General features: G+C 43.8%; 2 protein-coding genes across 8 annotated transcripts in view; one reads left to right on the top strand and one right to left on the bottom strand.

Moving 5' to 3' along the window:
- The window catches only part of SLC16A12 (solute carrier family 16 member 12), a 41,057-nt gene extending 35,917 nt beyond the window's left edge, over positions 1-5,140 (top strand). For all 3 annotated transcript variants that reach the window (XM_082222095.1, XM_082222096.1, XM_082222097.1), the window contains 3 exons: positions 1,652-2,243; positions 3,048-3,307; positions 4,533-5,140. In XM_082222095.1, the coding sequence (XP_082078221.1) occupies positions 1,652-2,243; positions 3,048-3,307; positions 4,533-4,780 (1,100 nt within the window). In that variant the 3' untranslated portion in view covers positions 4,781-5,140. The remainder of the gene's footprint in view (positions 1-1,651; positions 2,244-3,047; positions 3,308-4,532) is intronic.
- A 1,062-nt stretch (positions 5,141-6,202) lies between these two features.
- ASAH2 (N-acylsphingosine amidohydrolase 2) overlaps positions 6,203-16,721 on the bottom strand; it is a 58,116-nt gene continuing 47,597 nt past the window's right edge. For all 5 annotated transcript variants that reach the window (XM_082222056.1, XM_082222054.1, XM_082222058.1 and 2 more), the window contains 9 exons: positions 15,039-15,154; positions 14,402-14,496; positions 12,980-13,019; positions 12,367-12,462; positions 11,729-11,824; positions 11,098-11,241; positions 10,218-10,277; positions 9,850-9,938; positions 6,203-8,789 (listed from right to left, as the gene is read on the bottom strand). In XM_082222056.1, coding sequence (XP_082078182.1) covers positions 8,615-8,789; positions 9,850-9,938; positions 10,218-10,277; positions 11,098-11,241; positions 11,729-11,824; positions 12,367-12,462; positions 12,980-13,019; positions 14,402-14,496; positions 15,039-15,154 — 911 coding nt within the window. In that variant the 3' untranslated portion in view covers positions 6,203-8,614. The remainder of the gene's footprint in view (positions 8,790-9,849; positions 9,939-10,217; positions 10,278-11,097; positions 11,242-11,728; positions 11,825-12,366; positions 12,463-12,979; positions 13,020-14,401; positions 14,497-15,038; positions 15,155-16,721) is intronic.

Genomic DNA, 16,721 nt, shown 5'->3' on the forward strand with positions numbered 1-16,721 from the left:
GGCTCTGTTGCTTAATTCATTGAGACTTAACCCCAGATAGGCATCTAGAGGACTGCAACCTTGCAGCAGAGCTCCATGCATGTTGCTCAGGAGACTAATTTGACTTGTTTGTGTGTTGTGTGTGTTTAGGGCTGCAGCCGCTGCCCAAAATCCAGCTGGTCATCCTAGTGCTGTTGCTTCACCAGGGGCATCCACTAATGGAGGACAAGAGGAGATGTTGGCTGATTCTCTCTCCACCTGCAGGCCCTGGTAGTCCCTGAAAATCTGTCCTGGAGGGTTGAGGGACCCCTCAGAGCATATTTGTGGAGGAACACTGAAGGCTGCAGAGAGGAGGGGAGATGGGGTGTGGGGTGTGTGTGGAAATTCTCCCCTCCTCCTCCATTATTGGACATACCTGTTAATGGATCAGAATATCTTATGCTTTTACGTATGACCAGCTGTCAGTTTCCCAACTACATATTTGAATTAGGACACCATAATTCCATTTTACAGAGTGGGAACTTAGGTAAGGAGACAGTGACTTGAACAAAGCCATACAGTGAGAACCATAACTATGGTGAGATGTGGAGAGGGGAAAAGGAGGGAACCTGGTCAACAAAATCAGGAATATGAAGGAAACAATCAGAACAAAGCCAAGGTTACTTTTGAAAAATAATAATAATTCTGACTTGGATTCTCAAATTCAAATGTTGAAAATCACAATGGGATCTTAATTTTGAAATTCAGAAATGCAGGTTTGTTGTTTTGGTGGAATAATTGTGTGCCTATGGCTGTTCAAATGTTGGTGTTGCAATGTGAGGCTCACCAATGACACCTTTTGAAGTTCTGGTCAAATTTCCCACTAAGATTCTCAAGTCTGCAGCTGAAAATTCTCAAACTCTGGATTTTGAAAGTTCATCAGATTTCAAGTGATTACATGATCCCCCCAGTTAAAGGCCACACATTGTGACAGTGTGAAGTAAGCACACCAGTTAACCTTCTATGGTTAATTCACTAAAATTAAATGTGAAACCAGCATTTTCAGCTGGTTACATTGCTTGGGATCATTCCCAGCGAATTCAGCCGTGTGTGTGTGTGTGTGTGTGTGAAATAACCTGCAATGTTCTGCTAGTTCGTTTTCTTCAAAAATGAGGAATGGAAATGTTTACACAGAAATTGCTGACTTGTTAAAACTCGCATTATAGCCACGGTGATGGGAGCTTAGAGCACAGACTCCTGCAGTTTAATAACAATTTTGTAGAAATGCTGTACTCAAATGCTGCCAATAGCTTGTTTGCTAAGAAAAAAAAGGTCCCTATTATAGCACATATTGTGCGAGTGCTTCAGTATCAGCCTTCAGCTCAGCTATTGCCCCCAAATAACCAGCACTTTGTACTAGCAGATTTCCTTCATGCCTTGGCAGCTTCCTGAATGACAATTACTATGAGAACCATCTATGGAACTCACTGCTGCAAGATATGATGGTGAGCCCTCAGTTCAGTGTGCCTTTTGAACATAGCAAAAATCTGAGAGCAAACTATGGAAGGAGGGCTATTTCCTTTATGCTGATCTCATTGGCCTTTTGAATGGTTAACAGAGAAGAGAAACAGTGATGGCATCTGCAATGCTAACAAATCGTGTTTTGCTTGTGTTTGTGATATTCTTCTTCCAGGCCTGGGATTTGCACTTTCTTATTCACCAGCCATAGCCATGGTGGGCAACTATTTCAGCAAGAGGAAAGCCCTGGCTTATGGGATGGCCATGTCGGGCAGCGGCATTGGCACCTTCATCCTGGCCCCGGTGGTCCAGCTCCTAATTGAACAGTTTTCCTGGCGGGGAGCCTTGCTCATCCTGGGAGGTTTCGTTTTAAACCTCTGCGTCTGCGGTGCCTTGATGAGACCGGTTGCGGGCAAAGAGGACCGCAAGAGCGTGCCCGACTTCCCGGAGCAGGAATTTGGGCCGGAAGCACAGAAGCAGGACTTGACGCAGTGGTCGGTCTGCTCCCCTCTGATCAAAGTCTGGTCCCACAAATACCTGTGCCAATGCTCGTGGCAGGAGTACCACTTTCTGCTGATGCCGGACTTTGTGGTGCTCGCGGTGTCCATCTTGTTCATGGCTTACGGCTGCAGCCCCCTCTTTGTTTACCTGGTGCCTTATGCCTTAAGGGTCGGGATGAGTCATCAGCAGGCGGCCTTCCTCATGTCCATCCTTGGGGTCGTTGACATCATCGGCAACATCACTTTTGGATGGCTGACAGATAGACGGTAATGGCCAAGAGTGATGACATAGAAAGCTAGGTGATGTGGAATAACGAGCTCCATTGCACGCTCCACGGATTATTTTCCACGTTAAGAAGAGTGCATCTTTCCTTCCTCCCCCCTTCAGCATTAACAATTTTATTGTGGTATCCATTTTATTCAGTACATCTCGGACTGCGTGTCCCTGCTAAATATTACAGGCTAGTTGGGACAAGGGTGGCGCTGTGGTCTAAACCACTGAGGCTCTTGGGCTTGCTGATTGGAAGGTCGGTGGTTCGAATCCCCACAATGAGGTGAGCTCTCGTTGCTCTGTCCCAGCTCCTGCCAACCTAGCAGTTTGAAAGCATGCCAGTGCAAGTAGATAAATAGGTACTGGTGCAGCAGGAAGGTTTCAGTGTCCTCTGGCACTCGTCACAGTCCTCTGTGTGCCAGTAGCGGTTTAGTCCTGCTGGCCACATGACCTGGAAAACTGTCTGTGGACAAATGCTGGCTCCCTTGGCCTGAAAGTGAGATGAGTGCCACAACCCCATAGTCGCCTTTGACTGGACTTAACTGTCCAGGGGCCCTTTACCTGTTTATTACAGGCTAGAGTCCACAACCAAAGGAGACAAAAATCCAACAAATGCAACAGAGCATGTCCAGGCAGAAAACATGAGGATCAGCCCATGGAGTTGCAGATAGATAGATAGATAGATAGATAGATAGATAGATAGATAGACAGACAGACCCCAGCTACAGTGAAGATCACAGATATCAGATGAAATGAATATGACTTCATTGCAACTGACTCTCTTGCCTACTGCCTTGCAGGTGTTTGAAGAAGTATCGTTATGTTTGCTACTTCTTTGCGGTGGGGATGGATGGCCTGTGCTGCCTTTTCCTTCCGGTGCTCCAGAGCTTTCCGCTCCTTGTGCCTTTCTCCTTCACCTTCGGGTATTTCGATGGAGCCTACATCACGCTTCTCCCAGTGGTGACCGCGGACGTGGTGGGCACGGCTTCCTTGTCATCCGCCCTTGGGGTGGTGTACTTCCTTCACGCAATACCCTACCTAATCAGCCCACCTGTTGCAGGTCAGTTTTGTATGTGAATCGGCTTCCCTGGTTATGTATGAATCTCAAGTACATGGCTTTACCGGCTCCTTCCTTTTCTTTCCAATTGCTGCTTGGATTCCTCTTGCACTAAACTGAACACCAGAGGGCAATACATTCCTTCTGTATGCAAGGCAAATGCAAGAAAGAGGACCCTAGAGAGGTCCAGTTAAGAGGAAACGAAAAGAACAGCAGACACCATACTGCATTGTTGCTATAAAGCCAGTAATATGTGACAGATCTGAACAGATTTCTTCATTGTCTTCTGGGTATTTTTCTTCATCCTCTCACTGTGAACTTCCAGTGCAAAATCACACCTTGTTTTCCTTAACCGCTCTAATGCAAAGGCCGCCTGTGGATACTCTTGAGCTGCTATTTAGAAGTAGCGCTTGCCACTGCCACCAAATGTCTGCGTCAAGGCAACTCAAATTATCTGCCGAAGAAATTGGAACCATTTGCCTTATGTGAGCTATGCAGACCAAACAGTCTGGCAGGTCTGGGTTTAAACTCTTACTCAGCTGTGAAGCTCATTGGGGGACTGGGACTCAGTTGCTCTCAGCCAGACCCCTCCTCATGGGATTGTTGTGAGGACAAAGCGGGGTAACCCACATCCATGCAGACGACCATGGGATACAGAGGTTGTTGATGATAATACCTTCTGCTGCTTCTAGTTGCATTGCACCTAGCAATGTAGAGCATGGAAGCCCTGCCTGTCATATTGCTCAGCATGCCCTCTGGCTTTCAAGATTTCACCAGGTATCATCAACACATTTTCAAGGGTGACCTTTGCAGCCATAAGGGTTAGGTGCTCCCTAATGCATAGGGACGCGGGTGGTGCTGTGGATTAAACCACAGAGCCTAGGACTTGCCGATCAGAAGGTCGGCGGTTCGAATCCCCATGACGGGGTGCGCTGCTCTGGTTCACCAGAAGTGGCTTAGTCATGCTGGCCACATGATCCAAAAGCTGTACGCCGGCTCCCTCGGCCAATAAAGCGAGATGAGCACCGCAACCCCTGAGTCGGTTACGACTAGACCTAATGGTCAGGGGTCCCTTTATCTTTACCTTTTAATGCATTCTTAATATTGTACACTGCCCTGGAATCATTTGATAAAGGGTGGTATATAAATTGAAATAATAATAATAATAATAATAATAATAATAATAATAATAATAATAATGGCGGCAATGTTGTATCTTTCCCTACAGGTTGGCTTGTGGACACAACTGGCAACTACATGGCCTCGTTTCTGCTGTGTGGGTTTTCCATGATATTCAGCTCGATGCTACTGTGTTGCGCAAGACTAGCCAAGAAGGCGAAACGGACTCCCTTGAGGCCTGGGGCCAAGCAACCAAGCTGGACAAATGGAGCCATTGTCTATTCTGTAACTAGAGAATTAGATCCCAGAGGTGTGGAGCTGCTGGCCAGTGAGGCAAAGAGTTATAGCAAAAGATGACAACGTGCTTGAAAGGGCCCTCCCCCTCTCCTTAGCGTACCCAATAACCTTTTGCTAAGATAGATTTTTGTTAAGTCTTGCTACACTATTTGAAGATGTTCCTCCCCACTGGAAGAAAGGAGAGAAGGAATGGGACTTTTGTTTTCTGTCCTTTCAGCAGGTAAAAAGCCTGTGCCCTAATGAGGGTAGCAGAGAAGGAGGAAGTTCTTCTCTGAGGATGTAGTTAAGATAGTTTCTAACGCAGTGCCGGGGAGGTTGAGGGTGGCCCTGTATGCACAAAGAAGGCAAACTAGACATTCAAATAGATGATAAAACTGTGTGTAAAACAGTGTTGACGCAGTAAAAAGCCTTTTAATTTTGCACGTGGCTGCTCTTGCCTGGAATAAGCAGGGATGAAAAAAGGTTAAATGTGTTCTTTGATTAACTCTGAAAATCAACAGATGCCTATTGACTTCTGCAAAGGAACTCAGCTGCAGAACTGCTGCTTTATACTGTGGTTAACTTCATTTCAAAAGGTCACAAAATCTGCTTTATGATGTTCCTGGATTTGATAAACAACTGGGATGTGGCTTTTGGAAGGCTGGCGATTCTCACAGGTTTCTTCTTTAAAACACCTGAAAACAATTTGTAGTAATCAGAGGGAACGAATGGAAGGAACGAATTTCCATTTGAAAAAACTCATAGCGAAGCTGGCTCTAGTATCACAAGTTGTTGTTCCGACATTGCAGGTATGGAGGCAGCTTTCTACTGAGCAATACTGCGCTTTTGCAGTATTGATGTGCAAAGTAAACACACTCAAGTTTATTGAGTACATGCATCCAACCATGTGGGTTCTTGCTTGTGATGTTGCCACTTAAGTGCAGTTGTCTATGGTAAGCTTCGCCCTCTTGTTTGGGAAGCATAATACAATGAAAGGGGCCTTCGTTAAATTTAACTAAGGTTTGTTCCTATATTTTAAAGCCTTTTTGATTTCCTAAAAGGCAGTTAATTTTAGCTTTGAAATTCTTTGTGTGCTTGTTCTGTTCAGTTGCACACATGTTAAAACCCAGAGAACGTTCATTGTTGATGAGTGCATGCTAGAGATGGGGGAGAAATGAGTTCAGTTTGCATTTGCAGATGAATTCTTCATTCCTTCAGTGAATGCATCCGGTGTTAATAATGCAGGTGGCACTGTGGTCTAAACCACCGAGCCTCTTGGGCTTGCCGATCAGAAGGTCAGGGGTTCGAATCCCCGTGATGGAGTGAGCTCCTGTTGCTCTGTCCCAGCTCACGCCAACCTAGCAGTCTGAAAGCATGCCAGTGCAAGTAGATAAATAGGTACCGCTGTACTGTTTCCATGAGTTCTGGCTTCCATCACGGTGTTCCATTGCGCCAGAAGCGGTTTAGTCATGGTAGCTGTCTATGGACAAACGCTGGCTCCCTCAACCTGAAAGCGAGATGAGCACTGCATCCCATAGTTGCCTTTGACTGGAATTAACTGTCCTGGGGTCCTTTACCTTTACCTTTTTTAAATAATGAACATTCTCTGGGTTCTGATGAGCTTGATAGTGAACAGACCCAGTTTACACTTCCTGAACAATACGTGAGCTGAAGCACAGCGCTCCTTAAAAATTTGCATCTTTTGCCTTGTATTTCTCCAACCGAGAATGTGTACAGTACATGTGATTGAAAAGTGCACATGGAATGCATATATTAGTGAAATCCAGTCCCTGCCCAACAAAGATGCTTTCTGTCAGAAGAAAACTGCTTGACAAAATGCATATACTAAGCAGAATTATGCAGCACAAATGGAAGGCATTTCTCTGCGTTTCAGCCACATCTCCTGCTTCATAGCACAACAATTATAAACCATTGCAGTGACTCTGTTTTTAGGTGTAGCTAGCCACATTTGCTTGTTCATGATGCAGTTATTTGGGTGCAATCTGTTTGTGTGAGGCAGCTCTCTCTCTGCAGTTGTGGTCACTTCAAGTAACCTGTTTTATGGCATGGCTGGAATCTGCACACCTGTACTGAAGCGGTTTTATATATATAACTTCCCACGTAGGTGGCAAATGGTTTTGCATTGTTCACGGTTGGTGTGTTTTGGGCCTTGCCTGTTCTATTGGCCAAAAATAAGAATTCTACTACATGATTACCTACATGCAGGAGAGACATTCCAATAATGGTTGATCTTACAAATGGCTACTAGACCTCTTCAAGGTTCTTTTTAAAGCAAACCATGAGGAAACTTTTTTGGTCACTCAAGGGTAATCCATGAAGTGACACATGCTGGTGGTGTGCAGGGCCAGAGAATTAAGTGGGTGGGACTGTCTCTTCTTCCTCCTCCTCTTCTTCTTCCAACCTTCTTTCTTTTCCCTCCCTCCTTAGCCAGCAGGCTTTGGGGACTGGTGATGGGGACCAGACAAGTCTAAACTGACTGCTTGCAGAGGGGATTCACCCGTTAAACATGTAAAGCGAACATATTCTCGAAAGAAACTTTGGGAGTCATCACCCCAATTATATAAGGAACTCACTATTGATCTTTGAACATGTCTGTTGTCACTTGGACATTCCACTGCTAGCTGCGAAAAAGCGATGACTCTCTGAGCTAATCCTTCCACTGTAAATCAGAGTCTGGTGAGTCTGTTGCATAAATAGCTAGGCAATTTAATATTAAATTAACAGCTTGCTTTCATCAGTTTCAAAAGGTTAATCAGTATGAAAATTTCCAAACCAAACCAGTGATCAAAGACTGAACACACACTTCCCCAAAGCTACATTTGGCTAAATATTCTACTGAATTCAATTGTGTTCATGAGTAACTCAGGGGAGTTAGTGCCTGCAGGCCATGCAGTATGCATGCCCCAGCCACAGCGAAGTTATCAACTGCTCTTCCTTTCACAAAGATGTTCAAATCTCACATGACACACAGTCCTGTACTGCCAGGACTGGCAGGTAGACATCTGGTGCTGCAACAAGGATACAGCTCATTGTTTCCTCCCTACAACTTTTCACAGGATGCTTTCCTAAGGCCCTCCTAGGTAGCCAACACAGCTTCCTCCGGGTGTTAATAGGTAACAACTCCCACTAGGCCTTGACAGCTTGTGTTGGCTGGGGTGGATGGGAATTGGAGGGTATCCAGTTGGCCAGAGCTGCATTAGTACAGACATATTTCTCTGTCCGGAGAGAATGAGTAGGTTTTCACAGTAGCCCATTTAGCTCAGCACAACTTTGGGGCAATGTTTTAGCACCCGTGTTACAAATCTTTGAACACCTGCAGTGAACACTCTTCCACAGAATAGACTTATAAATTTGCATTTCAGCTTAGTTGGCAGAACATGAGACTCTTGATCTCAGGGTTGTGAGTTTGAGCCCCATGTTGGGCCTAAGATACCTGCATTGCAGGGGGTTGGACTCAGGGTCCCTTCCAACTTTACAGTTCTGTGATCTATGAAAATGCTATTAAATAATAGTTATTAAAGAATAAGTACAACGAGCTACAGACTAGAATGAGACACCAGAAACAACAGTGTTTCATTTGAAATGCTTGAAGGCTGGTACAAATATTCCGGCTGTGTCTGTCTTTAAATTTACTCCCTTTAAATGTACTCCTCTGCACAACCAACCTATAATCTCTGTTGCGCCTGACATCTCATTTTCTATTGCACAGCAGAGGACTGTAAACAAATTGTGAGTACTATGAACACGGTCACAGAATGCATACCAGAAGTCAATCCTATTGGGAGGCTAAGGATGGAGATGGCCACTATTGCTACGCAAAAGCCTCCCGTTTATTTACATCACCCTTATGATAAACATTCCAGCTTCTAGCTACCAATTTTACAATTGCAGATTTCAGTTTGAAACTTCAAATGTGGAAGATGAGCCATTAAATGCCCGAATTGAGCCCAGCAATTCTTTGCTGTGACCAAAGTATTGTAGTCTGTAAGTTCCTGGTTCAGTATTGTTTTGAATGTGCCACTGTAATTGAGATGTGCTTCGTCCCCAGTTGCCTTTTTGCCAGATGAACCTGGTTGGGAGAGCGAGGGTGATGGATTAAGCCAAGTCAGAGAATACACAAGCAACAGTTACCGGAAAAGTACATTTCATTGGGCAAAATATTCCTGCACTGCAGGGAATTGGACAAGATGAGCCTTATGGCCCCTTCCAGCCCTACAGTTCAATGATTCTATGGGAGAAAGGGACACGATGGATCCCTGTTGTGTGCTTCCCAGTCCCTTGTCTTCAGGAAAGGATTGGGAAATGAGATTGCAAGCAAGCAATTACCGGTAGTAGTTTTTTATTGGAACGTAGGCAAGCTAATGACTATGGGATGTCCAGATAGCTATTTGAAATGTCACAGTTTGCATTTCATGGTGTCTGCTTCCTATGCCCAACTGGGATGAGCAAGGGCCCTGATATTACAAGCAACAAATTTCAAATTAGATGTCGAGACATTTAAAGCCATAATTGCTGAAGGTTAACATAATATACCTATATATAAGCTTTGTATATCGACTTTGTATTTTCACATTTATACTTCCCATTTCTACTGTATGAAACAGGCTGCATCAGTGATAATTTTGCACAAAAAGGAATGCAGTTGCCTGGTGACCCCCGAATTGATAAAAGATTGCACCAAGTAAGCCTCCCTGGGGAGTGCATTCCACAAATCTGGAAGCAGAGGTGCATGTCATTGTTTTTGGAGGACAAGAACAAGCTACATGACACATGGGGAAGCTTCAAAAGAAAATTTCCCTCCCAGGTTGTCCCAGTAAAAACCACTGCTCTGTAAATTGCTGTTTGGAATGGAATAGAAGCTCTCACTGGAACCAAGAAGAACTTGCATCTTGTACCAAGGAATTTTCGTCAGTACTTTGGCAGAGAAGCATAAGGGTTAAATCTCCCTGCCTACAATTGTCCCCTTCCTGATTGTCTCCCTCTTAAAGATGCTATTTGCATTTTAAAAAAGAGGATTGCTGCAACCTGCAAGCAATGCTTTTAGGATTGTGAAAAGGTTGGCCCACAGCAGTTTGAGGAAAGTGTAACTCCTGCCAGTTCTCTGTATTATTATTTTTTAATTGGCTCACCTGGTGTCCCATGAGGCATCATCATGCACTACTTGCCAACTTCTGGAAGCATTGTCAAATTTCTCTACTATGAGAAATGTGAAACTGGTCTGGAAAAAAAAGTTTACAGAACAGTGACCCAGAGATTATCACGAGAAGCATGAGATGAGACTTGCCTCTGCAGAGGCGCGTTGGCATAAATGGTTTTTTCAAACAATGTGCTTTTTAAAGCTCCCAGTGCTATTCCTTCCTCTCCTTTGTTTCCTCTCAGTATCCCTTATGCTCCCATATTTCTCACACCTCCAATCTCTGCACATAAACGTGGGTGTGGGTGTGTGACTGGAAACCACCAACAAACCCAGGAAAAACCTGTCCCTGAAGTTTCTTACCATATTTGCTGCAGAATTCCTTGGATTTGCACCAACAAAATGGACATCGACAACTTCGCCCTGAGGTGTGAGAGAGAGAGAATTGTTCTTGAGGAAACGAACGCTATGTTGTGTGTGCACAGCACACAACACTGCTCCTGCGCAAGGAGGTCATGTGATTATCACTCCTTCCCTCTGAGCACTAGGGTGGTGTTTGTTCAGCTCCTAATAGTAGGAGCCATTAAATAGACATAAAGGAATGTGCTGTATTGTACAGTGGCTTTGAAAAGAGGGTGGGGTTATTTCTCTGCTGCACAAACGGTGCTGTTTTGGTTCAATGAAGAACTCAGAGGAATGGAGGGTAGTGGCTATATTTTTACCTTTTGGGGGGGATTAAACATTATTTTCGTAATTTATTTCGTATGTTTTTCATTTGTATTTCGTTAATTCAGATTGCATTTCAGAAGCTAACTTTGCACCAATCTGCACAGTAGGGCAAAAAAGTCCACTTCCGATATAAAAGCATCGGGGGGGGCACCCCTTCAGTTGCCCCGGCTTTCATCATGTGTGTGTTGGAATAGTGTGTGTGTGTGTGTGTGTGTGTGTGTGTGTAGAGCTAAATAAATCTGGAAAGGGTGTGTGTGGAAAAAGAAGCCTGAAAATAATTAATGAAAAAAGCGTTTGGGGTTATCTCATTTGGAGTTCTTTTGGTTCATATCTATTTAATCCAAGATGAATATTAATGGGGCTACTACCATTCTAACTTCTAATTCTATTTCCCAAATGCATATCCTTAATTAGTATATTTGATGTAAGTTAAGAAACTGCATAATTTCCATGTTCAAAATGGTACAAAGAAGAACACCGTAGTATTTTATTTTTTTTAAAATGGTATACATACCACCCTGTACTTTGACCGTGCATCTTGTACGATGTCCCCAAATTTGCTACCAAGTGGTTTTGCATCAAGAACAGGAAGCAACAAGTTCAGGCTTATGTTAAAAATGACTGGTTCTGGGAGTTTGGGCAAGTCCGGAACAGTATCCTGAAATGAGTTAAATTTGCTTTGAAATGGCAATGGTCTGTTGCGTCTTAATGATGTACAGTGGTACCTCGGGTTACATACACTTTAGGTTACAGATGCTTCAGGTTACAGACTCTGCTAATCCAGAAATAGTACCTCCGGTTAAGAACTTTGCCCCAGGATGAGAACAGAAATCGTGCTCTGGCGGCGCAGTGGCAGCAAGAGGCCGCATTAGTTAAAGTGGTGCTTCAGGTTAAGAACAGTTTCAGGTTAAGAACGGACCTCCAGAATGAATTAAGTTCCTAACCCGAGGTACCACTGTACAGGCATGGAAAAGGGAAGAGGCAAGAGCTTAGCGCTGCCACCATCTACCTAATGGTAGAGCCGGTCCTAAATACTGAGCGTCCAAGCTGCATTACGAAATAGCCCTTGAAGAAGACAAAAGAAAAGACCGCACTTCTGTTTCAATTAAATATAGAGAGTCCCATCTGTACAGCTCAGCAATTACCTTAGCAATAGCCCTGGCCAGAGCACGGAATGACTGGATGTAAGCAGAAAGGGTGTGTGGTCCAAAAATGGTGGATGCTCCTTCGTATCGTTGAACCTGTGAAGTGACATAGGAAAACACCTGAGTTCTGGGCTGCCATCAAGGGCCTCAGAACTTGCCAAAGTGCCCTGCCTGCCCCTGCTGCTTTTGTGTGGTGGTGGTGGTGGCTTCTTCTGGAGACGTGCCAAAGTTGCCATGTGACCCCTGTAAACTAGGCAGAGGCAGGGTGCCATCTTCCTCAGGTGGTGAAGGAGGACCGGCCGCTCTGATCTGGCTTCTGTGCGCAAGGACAAGGAACAATAGCCTCCACTCCCTGTGGGAGTGTGATGAGGTGTAGTGGCATCGACAGAAAAACAGGGAGCAGGCCCTCTGGGGTTTATTGTTGTTTCATGCTCCTGCTAAATTACTAGATGACAGGCACCTTGGAAAAGTGCCTTTATATGCACATGGGGCTTCCAATCTATCCACAATTTTTCTGGAGGTAATTTTGAGTCATTCATTTGCTGGTGTGGGTGTTAATGAGTTTGCAGCTGTAATGAAAGATGGTCAGATATGAAAGAAAAAGAAATTTTGTACGAGGGTGGTGCCAGTTTATTTACCTGGTATTCTTCGTAAGTAGTTATATAGTGGGTATAAATATTACACAGTCCCGAAAGTATAATGTTCATTCCTGGTTTCCCTTGACTCTCAAATTCCTAAGAAACAGGTGCACAAATGAGTCAATCGGCATGAAGCAGAAGAACTAATTACTATTCAGAACTAATGACCTTGGGATTGAATCATGCATTAGCTGCATGGGCCTGTAGTGTACATAGCCAAAGCAGCAGAATTTGACCCTCCGCTCATCAGCTGATAAGTAGGGGGGGTGTTAAATCCTCCTCAGTTTAGCAAGACTGTGGCAGTGGCATGTGAGCAGGACGGGATGGGACTAGTAGAAAGAAACTATTGCCCAAGCTAGCTTTTTATAATAGTCTATTGATTCAGCCAGAAGCGGCTTAGTCATGCTGGCCACATGACCCGGAAGCTGTACGCCGGCTCCCTCGGCCAGTAAAGTGAGATGAGCACTGCAACCCCAGAGTTGGCCACGACTGGACCTGATGGTCAGGGGTCCCTTTACCTTTACCTTATTGATTCAAAGGGGAAATGAATAAATCAAGAGTGGGAGAATTGTCTTATGGGCAATCCCATATACTTTTAAAGTTGTGAACTTACACTTTTAACAGCTTCACGCACCCTTCTACCAGCCATTGTCCTGAGAAACATGAAAACAGATACATTAGTGTCCATACCCTTCCACTGAGCTGTAAGTAAATCAGGTTTCAAGACTATCAAAGCACCTTGAAGGTTTGTAGGTGATTGGTACAGAACCAATTTTTTATGTTGTGAACCACCCTGATATCTATGGATGTAACGCAGATATTACTACTACTACTACTACTACTACTACTACTACTATTAAGCATCCCCCCATTTGGTGCCCTCTAGATGTTATGGGCTATCCCTTCCATGGTCATGCTGACTGGAATTGATGGGATTTGTACTTCCAAAATCTGTAGGGGATTTAGGAGAAGGGCAAAAACAATTACTGGCATCTCTGACATTGCACAAGGGAATAGAAAAGGACTTGTAGATCTAGATCAGAGCTACTCTTTAAGTTAAGCTGAAACTTAGAGAACAAGCTAGTGACTAGATTAAGTCCCATTGCTTTAAATACGACTGATACTGCAGCCCTATATTACTGCAGGTAATTGGGCACAGAATTGCAACCTTAATCATGACTTACCTTTTGCTCAGTTGTGTCCACTGTGTATTAAATATAACATAGTTACTATGCTAATGTGTACAAAGTCAAACGGGAATGGATCTTTTCCAGTGCTATTTTTTCTGGGAGTATTCAAGGGTAAACGGCCTTGGTCCAGTATACCTGAAGGAGTGTCTCCACCCCCATCGTTCTACCCGGACACTGAAATCCAACGCCGAGGGCCTTCTGGCAGTTCCCTCGTTCCAAGAAGCCAAGTTACAGGGAACCAGGCAGAGGGCCTTCTCGGTAGTGGCACCTGCCCTGTGGAACACCCTCCCACCAGATGTCAAAGAGAACAACAACTACCAGACTTTTAGAAGACATCTGAAGACAGCCCTGTTTAGGGAAGCTTTTAATGATTAATGGACTATTGTATTTTAATATTCTTTTGGAAGCCGCCCAGAGTGGCTGGGGAAACCCAGCTGGATGGACGGGGTATAAATAATAAATTATTATTATTACTTAGTACCAGCTCCACCTTTCCCCCACCTTTTTTTTTTTTTTTTTTGCAAATGTTGAAAGTGTGGCACTTAATGGACAACTTCATGGTGAATACTGGCACCTTTTTTATTATTTTTTTTTAAAAAGCATTGGACCTTCTCCTTTTAAGTTTGCAGTACTTTAAGACAGAACTAATATGCCACTCATATTGTCTGTTTGACCTTTCCACTTTCCCAGCTGTTTTTCATTCCATTTCCAAATGCACAGCTGCAGGTCTTTCAGAACTATCTCTTTCCCTTCAACTATTTATCCTGCTTTTGAACGCACTGTGAAGGTCCTTAACACACATTAATGAATGCACTTTACTATCAACATAGAATGTGAATACATACGTAAACTCTCCTGGAAGAGCCACTATTGCCACAGATCCAATGGTTGCTATTTGAACATCAATCACATGTGGGTGCCATGGGTAAGGTTTTGAAAGCTTAAGAAATTCAGGAAGTAAATGAGAATCTCATGTTAGCTTTTATTCTGAAAGATGCCATTCTGGCTGAATCTAGACACATCAAAGAAGCGTTTCAGTTAAAAGCATTCTAAATTTAAACAGGGAAAATGTGTAGAGAAAAACAGGGCTTCATAGTGCTATCTGGTGGCACAATGTTATATCGCATATATAATGCATATCAATCACTTTTTCTTTACCAATATAGCTGAGTCCTCTGAAACAGCCCATCCTCATCCTCACCAAAATTGTGGGGACTAGTGACTGATCAGAGAAAAGTGAATGGAGGTATGAGGAGATGCGCCTCCATCTATGCTCCACCTATTTTATTTGTAAATAAACTCAAATATTGCACAATGGCAATCAGCCTCTTCCAGGAAAACCAGCCTGGGAAAGTGCCTTTTTGCTCCGAGAAGACTGGTGTGCACAGCATTATGTTGACTATCTAGGTCCACATCAATTAGATTACTCAAGTCTGAGCTGAAATGGATTCACTCCTGGCAGCAAATTCTCATGTTTCATACCTCTCCTGTAGGAAGCAGGATGGGCTTCGGACTGTGGCATTCTTTCGTTTCATTGGATGGCTCAACAAGTAATGCGTCACGAAGTGCATCCCACAATGAATTGCCTTCTGTTGTGCCTGCCAACAAATATGTAAGATAGCTTAAGAGGTGTTTATTAGATTTTTGAAGGCAAAAAGCTGGAGCTAAAGAGAGAGGATGTTGCTTTGAACATTATATTCTGCATGAGCCATACTATTTCCATACTATTTTAAGAGCATTAGAGTGTTTTCTGTTGATTGGTTTTTGCCTGACATTTCCACCTTCCTTTCCACTGGTTCCAACCGAGCATCTCAAAAAGTAGGTAGCTAAGGGTATAAGGCTGGTCACTGTGAGACCAGTCTTGGACTAAATGGGCCAGAGGGTTCTTGCCATGTTCTCATGTTGTTACTCATGGAAGCTCATGCTATTTTGTTATAAAAAGCTCATTAAATGTTAGTCTCATGCTGCTGCTGAACACATTTTTCTTCAGCAGGTAACCTGTTAATATTTTACTTATTTTTGAAATAATATATATGTTGAGAATGAATGCCTAGCTTTAGTTCTAATATAAAAACCTATTATGTGCATTTAAAAAATACACGCACAGTATTTTCAAAAGAAGCCTGATGGATATGTAGTTTCGATTCCATTACCTTGAAAAAAACAAATAGCTTAGGCTCCTCCCAAAACATTATCACTAATTCATATTGCTGTCAAGTATGACTTAAGGTAAAGGTAAAGGGACCCCTGACCATTAGGTCCAGTCGTGGCCGACTCTGGGGTTGTGGCGCTCATCTTGCTTTATTGGCCGAGGGAGCCGGCATACAGCTTCCGGGTCATATGGCCAGCATGACTAAGCCGCTTCTGGCGAACCAGAGCAGCACACGGAAACGCCATTTACCTTCCCGCTGGAATGGTACCTATTTATCTACTTGCACTTTGACATGCTTTCAAACTGCTAGGTTGGCAGGAGCAGGGACCGAGCAACAGGAGCTCACCCCGTCACGGGGATTTGAACCGCCAACCTTCTGATTGGCAAGTCCTAGGCTCTGTGGTTTAACCCACAGCGCCACCCACGTCCCCAACCTATAAAAAGCTGCTAATTACAGCTACCCATCATTTAAAGAGTTTGAGATAATTAATCAACCGACTGAACATTAATATAGAGAAAAACATTTATGTAGAAATGAGAGATCAAAGAAAGATTCCTTACCACATTTTAATGGCCGCTGCCCTACTTTTAATAGTGGTCATGATTTTCACTGCAGAAGGCTGTGCGATTTCATAACCCTTTGAGCTAAGCTGACTAACAAACATTGCCTGCAGCAGTGGGAACTGCTGTCCACAACATGGCTTATCTCACAGTAGTCTACATAAGGGTCTGAGGATGCAAATCATGTGTGAGGATTGGCTGTACACTCTCATGAGCCTATCGTTTAAGAAGGTAACAGCCTTTACATACAATAAACATACATACAGGGAATGAACTCCCACAAAATCTCTTATTGTTCACAACAGAGGGAGTTAAAGCTAAGGAAGGCCAATTCAACTTTTTGATATTGATTAATCATTTGGGTAGGGACACGGGTGGTGCTGTGGTCTAAACCACTGAGCCTCTTGGGCTTGCCGATCAGAAGGTCGCCGTTTGAATCCCCACGATAGGGT

This window comes from Podarcis vaucheri (genome assembly GCF_965113315.1).
Source record: "Podarcis vaucheri genome assembly, chromosome: 5".
NCBI lineage: Eukaryota > Metazoa > Chordata > Lepidosauria > Squamata > Lacertidae > Podarcis > Podarcis vaucheri.